Below are 16,938 nucleotides of genomic sequence, written 5' to 3' on the forward strand. Positions count from 1 at the left end.
ATCGATCGTATCAAATGCAGCTTAACCTGTGATCTATTTGTCACGCAAGAAATAGCACCTTATATTGGTTTTCGGTTTTTTAAGTCTGTAATTAAAGTACTTATACATGTTATATCAAGATTATATTCGCAAAATTAATCTTTTAATAAGATGTGCTAAAATTTCTGCAAAGTCAGTCATATTTCAGTTAGAGGTCAAGTAGTCGTCACAATGACTTTACTAAATCATTTAACACAGACACAGCAAGGAGTTAGGTGCGATAAATTATCTAGATTTAAATCTAGGAAACATTGAAGGGCAGGCATTTAGTAGGAAGTAGCGGCCCCTAGCAGAACCGGTTTCTAAAACCGACTTTCAGCAATAAGAAATTTAAACTTGTGTCGCGAGAGAAATGAAATCATTTATTCTGCAAGTAGGATTTATCATCACTTTTACATGTCTTTTTTGAGAACGCTGGAGTCGACATTTCTTATCTGACTACCCTGAGAAGAAATTCAGGGGTTTTCAAACATTCAAGTCACATGCACAAAGACACACAGACTCAGGACAAGCATTCGTGGATCACACAAATGCGTAGCTTGTTCCAAGTCTGGGTGTCTTTGTGACTGTGACTTGAATATTTGTGAAACCACCGCGGCACAAAGATTAAACTCCTTAGCAGGGGAATCGCTTAAAATCACCACAAAATTTTGGTTATATTATGAGTAATCTTCGTCTTTCTCATAGCCAAGTTCTTTAATAAATTCTGGCATTTTCCTTTCTGTAACTCCAATGAGAACGAATGCGTGTAAAATAAAATATTCCCGCGTATTTCGGTCGATTTAAAATGGCGGGTAGTGAAGGTCAATGTCATGCATACGTTTGAGTTACTAATAGTCTATGGTACGATAGGGTTGTCTATGCTTTGAATTGTGTGAATAAAGTATTTTGCGTTTTGTAGCTGAATAATTGGTCGTTAGCTTTTGATATTCTAGTTTACGGTTTAATTTAAGAATGTGTGAATTTAAGAATTTAGATCTTTTTATCGTATGGAAAATTTGATTAAAAGACAACGGAATATAACAAGTTTTCATCTTGAAGATCAGATTCAGATCTTTTGTGAGATGTTTCACTTACTTTTATAACATTACTAGCTGTTGCTCGTGGTTTCACCCGCCTATATGTCGGTTATAGCTCAAAAACATTCCCCTTCTTTAACGAAGTCATATAAAATGTGTTAATCCAAAATTAGCGACCTTCATGCCAAATAACTTCGAAATTAGTTCACTTGTTTGGGCGTAATAAGGCAACCACACACACATACAAACAAACGCTACCAAAGCCCACAACTGGCCAAAAGTCCACGCATTCAAATGCCAAAGCTCTCTGTCTAAAGCTAGTTCGAGTCTCATGCACCTAACATTTCTATTGCGGCCATACTTTTAATAATAATAATATCATGGGACAACTCACACACGGTTATCTGATCCCAAGCTAAGAAGAGCTTGTGTTATGGTAACCAGACAACTGATAAACTTACTTATATATTTCTATATAGATACATATTATAGATAAATTACACCCAGACACCAGAACAAATGATCATGCTCATAACACAAAATTTGTCTTGGGCGGGAATCGAACCCACAACCTCCGGTATAGCAGTCAGGGTCACTAACCACTAGACCAACAAGCCCGTCGAACCAACAGAAAACGTTCGCCACCCCCGACTACCAAATAAATTAGTCAAACTGATTTATAATAAACGTAAAAAACTCTATAAATATAATGATATAATTGTTTTTATTAAGATTTTCTAGCACATAACATATATTCCTGTACGATGTATAATTTCCTGTTTTCTTTCACAATGTCAACTTTGAGGTTAATTTTAAAATGGCGTCGCAAGATGGCGGCTCATTGTTATGATGACATGAATTTATAGATGTTACTGGTTCGTTTACGTTGTAAATAGATGGTATTTTATGTCTGTTATTTAGAGGCATAAAGCCCTTTTCGAAGTCAAAGTCAAAATATTTATTTGCGAACTAAATGTACACCCTTTTTACACATGAAAAAAAGCCTCGGATAACCGACGACTTAAATCTGAAGTAACGCGTCATTCATCATCATCCTAGCCTTTTTCCCAACTATATTGGGGTCGGCTTCCAGTCTAACCGGGTGCAGTTAAGTACCAGTGTTTTACAAGGAGCGACTGCCTATCTGACCTCCTCAACCCAGTTACCTGTACCTGTAGTACCACCGTACCCCTTAGTTAGACTGGTTGTCAGACTTTCTAGTTTCTGACTACTTGTAACGGCTGTCAATGTGTCTGTGAATTGTATGATTAATATTAATAGTTGATCACAATGACTTGACAGTTTGACAGAGAATGTCATTTATTGACAACTCTACATATTTTGGCAGCTGTTTTTTTAAGGGAATTTCTTAGAAGTTATATTTTCTTTTAGGATTATATTAACCTTTATATTTTTTAGGGTAACGTATCCAAAGTGTAAAAACGGAACCCCATTACCAAGGCTCTGCTGTCCGTCTGTCTATCACCAGGCTGTATTTCATGAACCGTGAGAGCTAGATATATGAATTTTTGATAATGATGATAATAAAAATTGCAGTTAAGCAACGTTTGTTTCAGTCAAAAATTTGTTTTGATTATTTTTTCAGTTTTCTTTATTTACACAAGGGATTAGAGAGGATAGGGTTACGTTTTAACACCTGCTTACGCAACCCTAAGAAGAGAACAAACATTGAAATAGGCCAAATAACTTTATGGAGTATAGTTTGGGCCAAATCTTACAATTGTACCGCAAAGCAACCGCGAAAGTTTGTATGTATGGATGTTTGTTCCTCTTTCACGCAAAAACCATTGAACGGATTTAGACGAAACTTGGTACACAGATAGTTTATAACCAGGATTAACATATAGTGTAGTTTTTACCCTGATTTTATATTCCCGCTCGATCATTTTCGGCGAGTAGCAGCTAGTTGGTAACAATTCTATTATCTAAACATTTAAAATTCTTCACAAAACTTTGACCAACCATTACTGCTTCGAAAATTGTCATAAACTCTTTAATAAACGTCACATTAAATGTTTTTTAACAGTCAAACAGATATTAGTACAATCGTTTGGCAACAACAAAAAGAGAAATTGTCTGTTGTCTTATTTTTTTCAGGTAGCAAATGTTGAAGACATTGAAAAGTTTTTGATAGTTCATCGTGGTTCGATGAACTATTAAAAACTGTTTTCGTTTATATTGAACTAAGATTTTAAAGTTAAATGTCATAGCTTTAGTATTGATAAGCCGGTTGGTCTAGTGGTAATTGGCCCTGACTGCTAAACAGGAGGACGTGGGTTCGATGCCAGCCAGGACGATTGTTTGTGTGATCAACGCGATCATTTCTTCTGTGTTTAATTTATCTATGGGTATAATTTATTTACATTATGGATTCAACATCGGCCTAGCCTTTTCCTAACTATGTTGGGGTCGGCTTCCAGTCTAACCGGATTCAGGTAAGTACCAGTGTTTTACAAGGAGCGACTGTCACGACATCTATATTATGGATTATGGATATATATTTACAAATATTTAAGTATGTTCATCAGTTTTCTAGTACTCATAATACAAGCTTTGGTTAGTTTGACACTAGATGGCGTTACGCGTTTTGGTAAATGCTGATTCGTTTTCATGTATTTAATTTGAAATTTCAACTCAGATTAATGCACATAAACGAAAATATTTTTTTTCGAAATGAAACTATTCAGAATCAACTATTCAGAAAGGAAAATAAGTTAAGCATAATTTTAATGTCTCTCATTCAGAAACCGAAATATTTATTATTTCAATTGAATCATTCTTTCTCTTGAATATTTTTCAGTGCATCTGAAATGTTTAGCGATACAATATGTTGGACTTGTATGTGATGTTGTCTAAACATGTTTCCTGGATATATCGAGTCTGGTACATGATGATATAAGTCTTTTCTTTCTATGAATTTTGGATATAGTTTCGAATATCCATTTTGTTTCCATCATTTCAATTATTTTTAATTCCCGAAGGAAAAAGAGGTCTGTTATAAGTTTGACGTGTCTTTTGGTCTCTGTGCGGCATGAAAGCTCCCGAACGGATTGAGCGATTACATTACCGGTGAGGAAAATAGTAAACCGGGACTCATAAAGACTCGTGTATTCGTTCATGCTTCTCTTGTAACAAGGCTGTATGTATTTTTATTACTTACTCCTTAAACAACAGTTTTTGTCTATCTGTTATTATGGTTCATGAGATACAGCCAGGTGTCAGAACCATGTAAAAAGTATCAAAATATAGTAGTAATCACAAATAACCCATCTTTATATTTACTACCGACATGTTTTCACAAGCGCATCACGTTCAAAAATAATACAAAACACGTGTTTTAACAGATTCGTAAATATTTCTAAAGCATTTGAGATGTTAGAAACATGAATTGATAGCATTCGGTTCTGTTGCATTTTACTGTCCAAACTGTTATTTCTGTGAGATTGTAAATCATTGTTTTTTTTGTTTTGTTTTTGTATTTGTAGCATGGATAGCCGAGTGGTTGAGGTCACGCCAAACAAAATGAGCGTGACGTGTCGCGGGTTACGCCCGCGTAGAATAAGCGTTCGTGTGATCCACGAATGCTTGTCCTGTCTGGGTGTCTTTGTGCATGTGACTTGAATGTTTGTGACACTACCGCAATACGAGGATTGAATTAAAAAATACAGCCAAGTCCTATTTTTTAACTTTCATCTTGCTTTCCAAAATGTACAATTTTTTACCCTATCGGGCCCGATCGTAATAACAGACTAAATAAAACTAATTTGCAAAAATTGGTGCACTGCAGCCCCTCTAATTTATGACCGTACATTGCTTAACGTAGATTTTTATTTTTGGGTTATCTTGTTAGAGAATGCGTTAGAGAAAATACATTATTAGTAACAATTTCAAATGTGTAGCAACTACAGTTTATGAGATACAACCTAATGACAGACGGACGAAGTAAAAGTTCCTTTCACCGAAAATGGAATCGAACCCGGTACATCTGCATCAAAACAGTCTGACTCACCGTTCAATATGTTTGAACTATAAAAGACTTCCCGCGCCTTCCCAAATGTAAATAAAGGTTATGGCCAATTCTAAGAATTCATTACTCTGTGGTTAATTATAGATGTATTTACATGTAGAGGTTATTCTGCCGCAGAGTTACGTACAGCGTAGATATGCACTATTTTTTGTATATTTACTACAAAAACTTTTTATTTTACAACGAAATGGACGTGTTTTCCTTATTTATGTTGATTTTTTCCGTGTTTCGGAAGTCACGTCAAATTGTGGGTCCCGGCTGTTATTCCTACATCTTTGACAGTCGTTACAGGTAGTTAGAAGCTTGAAAAGTCTGACAACCAGTCTAACTAAGGGGTATCGTGTTGCCCAGGTAACTGGGTTGAGGAGGTCAGATAGGCAGTCGCTCCTTGTAAAATACTGGTAGTTTGCTAAAACCGGTTAGACTGGAAACCGACCCCAACATAGTTGGGAATAGGCTAGGGCGATGATGATTCCTTGTTTATGTTGATTCGTTCAAAGTCTGATTGAACTTATTCAATTAACAACAAAATATTAGATTAAATGAAACCGACCGATTTCGCTAATTCTTGTTCCGTTGTATTTGTTACTGTAAAAAGAAGGTTCACATAAAAAAAAATGTCGCGGAATATTACAGAATTTAAGTACACTTAACCACCATATTAAGTAATCCTGACTTTTGTTACGTTAGTGATTTGTTAGATCCATCTCCGCCACCAATAATATAAAGGCACCGGGAACGGGACCTACGTACTCACAGGTGAAACCGCGGGGCACAGCTAGTCCTCATTAATTAATCCCTACTAATATTATAAATGTGAAAGTAATTCTGACTGTCTGTCTGTCACGCTTTCACGTCTAAACCCTTGAACTGATTTTAATGAAATTTGGTACAGATATAGAGTTGACCTTGAGGAAGAACATAGGATAGTTTTTATCCCGGACTTTTGAAGAGTTCTCTTGGAAACGCGATAGCGATATAACCGACCTCGACGCGGGCGAAAAGCTAGTTACAAATAAATCTTGAAAGTAATACGGAAGCGATAGTGTACCTAATAATAAGTACTCGTTACACAATCTCAATCACTTTGAATAATAGCCTCTTATCACTAATACTCATAGTTTTGACACACAGCTAATATAAGCGATCGTTAGAGGATCTTTGGAAGCTTTCCAAAATGGCCGATGATTGTTTTGCACGCTACTCTTTATTATAAACGTTTGAATATTTGTTTTAGAAGAGAATTTGGATTGTTTTGGAGTTGGACTCGAAGGGTAAAAACGGAATGGTATTACTGTCTAGTGTCAATGCGTTCGAATGTCAGAAGGCTGTATCTCATGAACAATCCGTTGCCGCTACGACTTCCAGACAAGATCGGCGTATAGAGTATCTGTTGTTACGATTATAAAGTTGGTGTACCCAAAAGACTTGTTTATATTTAGCCTATTCGTTCGGAACCCTAAATTTTTTATCTAACTTTTAATTTTAAAATTAAATCTAACTTTAAATATCTTTTTTTGTATCTGTACTACTCCATTGCTAAAGCAGTACCAAGTTTAGTCAATACGACATTAGATACTCGATATTCTACTTGACCGAATACATTTTCTTATACAAATCAATGTAACCAACACACAGAACAAATGGTCGTACTCATCACATTTGTCCTGGCTGGGGATCGAACCCACGACCTCCGGTACAGCAGTCACTGACCACTAGACCAACTACTTAATTTCATTATATTGTCCAGCTTCCAGTCCCACCGACAGCTGAGCCCCGTATGTTACAGAGCGACTGCCTATCTGACAACACAACACATCTTCAAATAATACCTATGTATCATTCTACAATTACATAGAAACAGTTTTAATCTAAATTGTATGCAGTTATCTAGATTATACACTTGTTTGTTAAGTATTTGCGCGTCATCGCTGCGCACGCGCATTGCTTGTAAAATATAGTCTTGTTAGTGTTATTTCGTCTGAAGAATTTCTGTGCATTGTAAAATAGACTTTACTGCAGAAATCTCTACGTTTCGTCTGGGGGGGGGGGTTCAGTCATATTTTTTGAGGGTATGTAAGTAATTCCTTATCAATTAGCTGATACGTGCCATCTTGTTGGTCGATATTTTTAACTAAATTCATAGCATCTAATAGGGATGACGACTGGGTATAAAAAGAAAAAATCTCATTAGTCCCTCAGTTAGATAATTGAAAAGTATGAGACACGCATTTTTTCCTTTTTCAGAAAAACTAGAATTGACAAAGATTAACTGCTTTAAAGTTTAGGAGAGGGGGCTTGTGACGTAACGGTATGGTAAAATTTATACACAATCATGTAATTTGGTCAATTTATGTTTGCGGGACAAATTAAAAAATACGTATCCATTATTGTACAAAAGACTACAAGACGGACCCTGCAAAAAAAATTGTCATCGTCCCTATTCTCACAAATAAAATGGTTTTTTATTTTTTTCTGAATCGGTTTGGTAGATACAACGTCACCAATTAACAAACTTTACTTCTATATAATATTAGTAAGCTTGGCTTATTCGTTCAAATTATTCCAAAAGTCGCGGTATCTTACAAATTATTGAAAATATTTGATAATTAAATGTAATATAATCAGTAAAACATTATTCACTTTCAAGGTGAGAGCATTTGCCAAGTACTGTCAAATAATTAGGTCATACCTATCAACATATAATATATGTTGAACTTGTGTTACCCGATCACTAAAACTTCTTTAGGTTAAGCGAGATGCGTATAAAATAAACTAAATAAAAAAAGATAGATTAAAAAATGTACAATCTTAAATATCACATTACAAATATCCATTCAAATTTTATCAAAATCGGCTCAGCCGTTTTTATAGTTGTAAATTGCAGTGCCATCGGTTTCGAAGCTACCCTGAAAATTTCAGCCTGCTAGCTTATCGGGAAGTGACTCAAAATTGAGTTACAAAAATCCAACCGGAATTACAAACAAACAAGAAAGTGAGTGTATAAACGTGGGAAAATCGATCAATCCATGAGCTATGATGCCACAAACAAATAGACAGAATCGCAACAAACATTCGTGGAATACACAAATGCTTGTCTAACGCGGGGATACGCTGAAACCGGTGAGACTGGAAGCCGAAATAGCTTGGAAATGCAGGAGAAATAAGGAACAATATATATACATATTTTCTTAAAAACACTAAATTTAAACATTATTCAGCCTAAAACCCGGAAAGATACTAAAAAAGACCATAAACTCTTTATTTGTCACACTTGAATCACAAAATAAAAAATAAATTCTCTGAAAATGATTTCCTCGTTTTAAAAATGTCTTTCTAAAAAAAATATACAAAGATCATTGACCGTTTGACAGTTATTACCAAATTTTAGGAGTTTTTTTACCTTTGATCAAATTGTACATTATACATCTGTCAAAACGCGTAAGACTTTTGTAAATTATTTGATCTAAGACATTTTATTGTCAAAAATATGTGACTTTATAACTCAAAGACAAAAATAAACTGTAATAATGTTTTTATGAATGACGAAATTAGAAAATAATTGACGTTAGATCATCTGTTGCTGTTTTATTTGACTTTATGATTTGACGCAAGATGGCGGCTGTAAGTTGCTTTTGAATACCTTCTAATATATTTAATAGGCTTATAAGTGATTCAATTAGCAACAGTTATCAAGCTTATTTTAAGTAAATAACATTCCACATTGGAACAATAAAAAAAAACACTGAATATTATGTCAGAAAGAGAAAACTAAGAAAGCTGCAAATGGACTAAAATCAGTTTTCAAAAGAAAATAGTCACCGTTCAAAAAGAAAATTTCCAGTTTAGTTATAACGGTTCATGAAATACAGCCTGGTGAAAGACAGACGGACAGATTCTTAGTAATTTTGCATTTATTGGCACTTTTACAAATTCACACATCACTAACTTACCTATAAAACGTGTAAACCTTTTTACCAATTAGTCTAATTACGAGACATTTTCGCACACAAATCTTTCACAGTATGACAATTTATTTACACCTAAGCAGTTCCAATATGCATTCAATAATAAATTTAGAGGAGTCAACACTACGACGACTAAAAACGAGCTTTATACCGTTTTTGTAAGGACTTCAAAAATACCAATTGCTGAGAATAAGTAGGCCTCTTCCCGTATAGGGAAGGTTTGAGCATTGATCACCACGCTAGCTCACTGCGGCCGATTTCAGCAAACAATATTTTACATCCAGGTTTCCTCACGATGTTTTCTTTCAAAATTTTTCAGATTCATTAATCCGAAATGATTAAAAATAAACCAAAAGATTAAAACTGTAATTTATAAACGTCCAATTGAATGTATCTTTTTATTCTTCACAGAATTTATTGTTCTCAGTGTATTTTAAGACGTGCCTGAAAATAGTTTGCTTATTTTTCTGTTTTTTTTTTCATCAGTTTCTTGTTTTGTAAACATATGTTACACAACTGTAGATAATTATAAACTTATAAATATAAGTAACACTCGTAATTTACAATTTTTTATTTGTTATATCTAAGAGAATTATAAAGAATTTTGCATTTTTTTTTTATTAATATAGAGATTGAAGTGATCCCACGTCTTAGTACATAGGTACTATGATTGGATTATTGGTCTAGTAGAGTATGATCCATCTGATCAGTTCTGTGTATTTTGCGCCTAACAGATGTTGGTAGGTGACTGTTAATCTATACTACTTTATCATTTAAATATGATATTGTTTTTATAATTATAATCATTTTTATATTAATTGCTTAGTTAGTCAGCTGTCAACAAGATCCCTTGACTTTTAATTTGACCTGTCTCCATTATTTCCTTGAATTGTTATTTAACTGTGCAGTTACTAGCCTAAGTATAATAAACTAGCTGTTGCCCGCGAGCTCGCTCCTAAACAAATCGAAATTGTTCCTACGGGAACATAAAATCGTGATAAAAACTATCCTGTGTTAATCCTGTGTCAAGCTATCTGTGTAGCAAGTTTCGTCTAAATCCGTTCAGTGGATTTTGCGTGAAAGAGGAACAAACATCCATACATACAAAGTTTCGCCTTTATAATATTAGTAGGATAGTAGAATTTCAATGACTTTTAGGTTACCTTTAGGTTAATTTGAGTGAAACCATCTACGTATTTACGATCGTAGCTTGCAAAATTAATGACGTATTAAACTTTAGCAAAAACTATTGAACGAGTCTAGCTAATCGCTGTTTTATGTTCTTATACTAAAAGTAAACATATTTACTATGAAAATACATTAAAATATACGTAAAAACATAATCGTAGTTTGATTGATTCTCGTTATAAAGTAATTTGGGTGTCTTTTTTCCGTCTTGGTAATTTAAAATTTAAAATTTGATGCTAAACTAAAACTGTTGACAATTTGAATTGCAATGTTTTTATGCTCTGTCCACCTTAAGAAGAATAATATAGATAAATTATTTATTTCTATTAATTTGTGGTCAAAGTTTTTTGAAACTTCTTTTTTTCGGGATGGACTACGGCTTTGAAAATTTGCTTGAAAATAATGAAATATGCAGTGAGGTTGGAACGCAAAGGAAACCAAAAAATAATCAAATAAAAATCAACAATTCTTTGAAATTTATTATCAAAATGATGATAAGACCTTCAACAATCTATTATAAACCAATTCCTTCACATCTTTAGCTAAAAAGAAGTCTAGATGATTAAACTGTTTAAACGGCACCTTGTAAATATCTACTACATTACCTAAAGCCTTAGAAAGTCTATCCACATCCGCCGGATGAGCCAGCCAATCCGATTCACTGAAAAATAAAGACACAGGAGCGACAATCCTCTTCAACTCATATTTAGGAGGTTCCATTTGACCGTATCTTTTCAAATTCCCTGATCTACCATAATCAAATTGTCTAAATTCGTTAGAAATAAAACTCTGGCCGTAGTGTGCTATTTGCTTTATCGAAGCTCCAGATGGGACATGCCCGAAAATCGTCGATAAATTTGTGATATTCAACTGTTGTAAATCAAAACCCGCTGTCAAGAATAAAGTGTTGCTGCAAAGAAGTTCAGCTAAGACTCCTGTACCGCAAATCAATAGTTTTAAAGTCCTTATCATGTTGTTGTCAGGTAGAAACTCATACACTCCCAAACTTTTAGCAAACCCATGAATCAAAGAAGTACCCGGAGCTATAAGACGGACAATAGGTGATCTTGCATTGGACATGAAAGCTACAGGCGATAACGCAACCATTAATCCGATTTTCTCGTTGTATTCTGGTCTTTCGGATGCCATCACGAAGAAAGACGTAGTTCCTTGTGAATGGCCGATGTACTTCAGACCCTCATAACCAGTTTCATTTAACACATAGTCAATCATTGCCGGAAGATCGTAAACTCCAATTTCATGCCATGAGAAATCCCAAAACTCAGCTTGGTACGGTTCTAAGTTAATATGTCGACGTGAATGTTTACTGCCACGAGCGTTTCCAAGCCATACGTCGTAGCCTTCTTCGGCAAGAAGATAGGCTAAGGCACTGTCTCGACCTGCTACCACAAAATCATCTGCACTGCCTAATAGTCCATGCATGAGAAAAACAGCTGTGCCATTCCCCGGTATCCTGTATAGCGTCAAAATAAACCCATCCTCAGTTTCCACTTCATGAATTTCAACTGGGAGCCCATATTTGGAGAGTATCATATCAATACTTAATTTTGCATCTTCATTTTGTGATAAATGACTTAGATCTAGCACAAGTCTGTCAACGATATCTGGGTTATTTGTAATGCTGGATAACGAAGGTATGGTGGCAGCTCCAAAGGCATTGGCTGCAGCAAAGGGCAACCAGGACACGGAAGTAACTGCTGCGGCAAGAGCATTTGTAGAAACATGAGTGGCTTCACTCAAAAATGGATTTCTTGCGATACCACCAGCTATATCCCTTGAAACTTTTGCTATGGGATCCAAGAAATCCATTAACTGTCCTCTGCCCAAATGTAATACAGCAAAAATGATGAGAAACTTTGCCATAATGCACGAGTTTGTTGCGCGTGAGCATGGATTAGACTGGCCAGGTCGTGAGTAACCTTGTGGCTTTTTACCGTTTTATTTCCGGTTGTTAGTTGTGATATAAACACATAGTCATTGCGCCGGTGTCATAATGATAATTACTATGGAATCAAATGATCATAGATAATAGGTTTTCCTTGATGTTTCGTTGACTTAAGTAGTTTGACAGATTTTCTAATTTTTTTTTCTTTATTACTTGTGTCAGTCTTACGTTAATTTGATAATATATGGATGAAGCTTTGAAATCAATCTTGGAAGAAACTGTATTTTGGCGAAACACAACTGTCAACAGCTAGTACCTACAAGAAATATATTTTGAGAACTCTTTATTTCGGAAAAAAACAGGTTTATTGGACTTATTCGGTAAATAAAATAAATGGGCTGTCACTGTTCACACACAACAGATTTTAGTCACTTTCCTCAAATGACGTAAACGCCTTGTGGTTTTAAATAGCAATGTTACGTTCCTTACACACTGACGCACGAAGTAGGGATTTATCAGGCGTTTAAGGGCCGGATATTAAGGTTAATATCGTAATTAGGTACAAAACAGTGTTATTGCTTGGAATAAATACTTTAAGAATAATTTTATGCATTCAAAACATACCTAAAAATCAAACAACACGCTTGAATGTATTTTTTCTGTTAACAAACAAATTAGTTTAAAATATTCCTCTAAACTATTAATAAACAACTAAAAACTTGAATAAAAATACTCAATTTTAACTAGTTCATTATCCCTAAATCATGTAATTACAATTGAAAACACGAAAACAAAAATAACCTCTAAGAATAAAAGGTGAAAAGCGCGCCAACGTATCACGACCCGCCATTTTGACAACGTGCGCATCGTTCGAAAACATTTGTAGGTATTTAGCCGTGTCTATTTGTGTTTTGCGTAGGTGTCACCTGTTAACTGGAAACTGCTGATGCCTATTGTCCTAAATATATTAATGTGTTTTATAACACGAAATGAAAATTACGAATTTACACGCGAAAATTGCGTCTCAAAATGTTGGGGTCAAATTTTATTGACAGCTGATATCCTTTTGCCATATTTCGAAGGTTATAAATGGCTAGGAATATAGCAATACCGACTAAGGTAAGAAAGAAACCTACACGAGAAAAACTTTACTGAATGACATTTAATTTGTCAATAAGTTAATTTGTTAAGAACATAGAATAGCCCCATAGGGCCAACTGCTTTAGATAGCTATGTTACTCATGGAAATACACGGTGATTTTCTAGTCGTCTTACAAAAGCAGCCCAGTTCATGTATCTTTTTATCTAGATTTTATTTAGATTATTATTTTTTTATCATCAACTAAGATAATAAGTACGAAGAAAATTAAACAAGAGAAATCTGAAATATACTCTTAAAAATGATAAAATTGCCGCCGCCCGCGCCCCTCACCATTGTAACAAGGCTCGGACCGCGCTCGCAACAGTCGCAACAGAGCTGTGTTTCTAAAAAACTACGAATTGTATCATAATATTGAATAAAAATTGTATTTTTTTTTTAATCTCATAAATATCTATTTTTTTCATGAGCGTGTTCTAGTCATTGGATACATGAACTGGGCTGCTTTTGTATGACGACTAAAAAATCACCGTGTATATATCTATACTAATATATAAACCTGAAGAGTTTGTTTGTTTGTTTGAACGCGCTAATCTCAGGAACTACTGGTTCAATATAAAAAAAATATTTTAGTGTTGTATAGACCATTCACCGAGGAAAGTTTTAGGCTGTATACCATCACGCTGCGACTAATAGGAGCGAAGATACAATGGCAAATGTGGAAAAAACAGGGAAAATTATTCATCTTCGACGGCTACCGTTCAAAAATTCCTAACTTATATATTTTAACCACGCAGACGAAAACACATATTAATGTCACACCCCTCTACTATATTATCTTCTTTATGGCCTCTGCTACCTTTTGCAAAAGCTCGAAAATTGCAATATTTTGAAAGTCATGATTAAAAATAATTATAATTACACCTTCTCGAATCTACTCTAGGTTTTTACCAGTAAATTATGAACATTAAAAACGTATTTTAAAAATAAAACTGCAGCGTGACTCTCCCGCCAAAAACTATTAGCTAAAAATATGACTTAAGAGTTTGCGCGGGAAAGTTACGATGACATTGACATGATTATAATATATTTTTAAGTTCTGAAAATTTTAATATAAGACGTTTTCATCCATTCTGAGACTAAAACCATCTATTATTTTTCTAATATTCTTTAATTTTTGTTTCAGGTATGAAAAATTACCGACGCACAAGCATTGCCGCCTAAAAGTGTAAATAGATGCTAATTATTAGGATATTAAATAAACAAATAGTTTTATAATAATAACCAAGAAATAAATGGCATTTCGAAAAGTATAGTTCAGTGAGCGTGTGAAAGAGATAGACTTATACGACGAGTCGCTGAAGAAAAGAGAAAGATGTCGCTAGTTGCACCAAGGAGGGTCCAACTTGATTGGGCTCCTACTATACCATGGTAAGATAATTAAAAAATGATTAAGTAATATTTTGAAGTATTTGTTCAATTACCTTACAAATATCATGTCTACGCTTGATTCTTATAAGAAGGAATGGAACCAACACAACTCTCAGGAAATGCATCAAATGTCAGCTTTTTACCAACAGGTTACAATTTCAGTACAGTAAAAATTATATTCTGTGATTATATCTGTAACCTACAGTTAAGCTTTAGAATAGCATTTAAATATCAAAATTAATAACATACGAAAAATATTATTAGTAGTTTCAACTTTAAAAATTAAGATTCACGCCATCTAGCGACAAAATAACGAAGTTACTGTAAACACCCTTCATAACTTAGTACTATAAATTGGCCACTAGAGTGCTATCACATAATTTATATGACGATTGGATAAAAAAATAAAACGAAAGAATTGAACGTCGTGGTTCATTTTTTTTAACGAATAATAAATGATTCTGATTCTTTGAATTAATATGTTCGAAAAAAATAAAATACCTAAGTTTTAATATATAAATTATATAAAGTATTAACAAAAAAGCATTCTGAGTGTCATCTATACTACGCTAATGATATTACATTATAGATGCTAAGATTAAATGGACTAGAATTCGTATTAATCCTTTATTAAACCATAAAAGAATTGTCGTGTCTTGTCACCAGTCCTATTGACCCATTAAACACCTTTATAGGGTCACCGGGTCACTCCTGGGATAACTGGATCAAGGTCTACCTTCTACAGAGATCTATGGACTTGCGCGATAAGTGTTAGCGTTACTAACTGTAGGAGACTGATTGTATTAATCCAATCTATTAATCAATATGTTAATTATGGCTCGTTAAATAATTATTAAAGCGTAGCCATTTTGATTTTTATACGAGTACTAGCTGTTAATCATCGGTTATATCTTCAAAAATATTATCCTTAGAAGTAGCTTGTGAGTAAATCCAAGGTGTCGGCTACCTCCATACCGAATTTCGTCAGTATCGGTGTAGTTGTTTGTGCGTAAAGAGGTAAAAATCTATGACACAATATGCTTACAAAACAGACGCACTTACATACTTTTGTTATTAACTTGAAAAAGAAATACATTTTTTATGTACGTATTTTAAGCAAATTTTACTGACTTCTGTCGGTTAAATTAAAAGAGCCCTAACAAATCGCTTTTGAGGTATCCATGATAATTCGCAATAATTAATAAGGCATCAGAGGAAATTTCAACTTTGGGTTTTTGACAAAACTAAAGGATTTATTTTAACGTAAGCTCTGTGGTATGTGCTTATTGATGTCTAAATTATATTCTCCGATTTTGTTGGTCCAATACATATAAAATTAATAAATATTTTAGTTTAATAAAGGTTTTGTGGAAGTATGTAATATTTGCCCACAATTAATCTAACGATCAAACCTTTACCAATTTTCATTACACGCCATGTACATTACGATACATCATTAGTCAAATAGGAAAACCCACATATGGAAGCCAATTGACTCGTTAGAAAGCAGTTTTTAAACCAAGTCTAACTGGTTAATACTATATCTTATACCAGTTGGTTTTTTCAAACATAGTTTAAAAACTTACTCGGAAAAATAGTCGTTTGGCTCTTTATACTTAAAATATTTCAAAAGTAAAACAATAAAAGTCTTGACAGGCAATGAAAACCAGTACTTAATCTATGTAGTCCGTCAATTTGATAAAGAAATATAAAATACGTATCGTTTTCTTTTTGTAATAACAAAGAAATGATTAAAACAAAAATTGAGGCTCGTGACGTCACTAGATGACGCCAAAACGTGTCTTAAATTTGGTTTTTCTAAATAATGTTTTATTATTTTAAAAGAAGGACAATAATTACAAGTATGTATAAATATTTTCATAATTTTACTTTATTTAACTTTCTTAAAATCTCTATTCAAAAACTACGTAGTTACTTTTTTCATACTCCATGTTTCAAAGAGCAACGGCATACTGCTTACAGCCTATCGGGCTTCCCCATGCAGGTTACTCATTAGTCTACCTATAACTTATAGCTTTAAATATCTGTAAGTACATTTAATACTATACGTATGAACTTTTGCATTTTTTAAAGCGTTTTTTTTCTACTGCAGTGTATTTGGCCAGTATTTAAGTAGGTATCTGTTAACTTATATTGATATTTTTACGCATATTAGAGCGTATTACTACTAGTCTATTCGTAGGTAAGTGGTAATATGGAATAATTTAAACAATTCTAAA

General features: G+C 33.9%; 2 protein-coding genes across 2 annotated transcripts in view; one reads left to right on the forward strand and one right to left on the reverse strand.

The window, feature by feature from the left end:
* The window catches only part of LOC113498791 (tau-tubulin kinase homolog Asator), a 73,012-nt gene that overhangs the window by 17,169 nt on the left and 38,905 nt on the right, over window positions 1-16,938 (forward strand). Inside the window, exon 2 of the mRNA XM_026878936.1 lies at window positions 14,454-14,698. Coding sequence (XP_026734737.1) covers window positions 14,643-14,698 — 56 coding nt within the window. The 5' untranslated portion in view covers window positions 14,454-14,642. The remainder of the gene's footprint in view (window positions 1-14,453; window positions 14,699-16,938) is intronic.
* On the reverse strand, window positions 10,645-12,859 carry LOC113498434 (lipase 3-like). Its single transcript, XM_026878407.1, has one exon. It carries the CDS (start codon window positions 12,144-12,146, stop codon window positions 10,746-10,748), a length of 1,401 nt encoding a protein of 466 aa, XP_026734208.1. The 5' UTR covers window positions 12,147-12,859; the 3' UTR covers window positions 10,645-10,745.

Source organism: Trichoplusia ni, chromosome 11 (assembly GCF_003590095.1).
Source record: "Trichoplusia ni isolate ovarian cell line Hi5 chromosome 11, tn1, whole genome shotgun sequence".
Lineage (NCBI taxonomy): Eukaryota > Metazoa > Arthropoda > Insecta > Lepidoptera > Noctuidae > Trichoplusia > Trichoplusia ni.

Coding starts and splice junctions, on each gene's coding strand:
- LOC113498434 (XM_026878407.1), bottom strand. CDS start 12,146: ATGGCAAAGTTTCTCATCATTTTTGCTGTATTACATTTGGGCAGAGGA.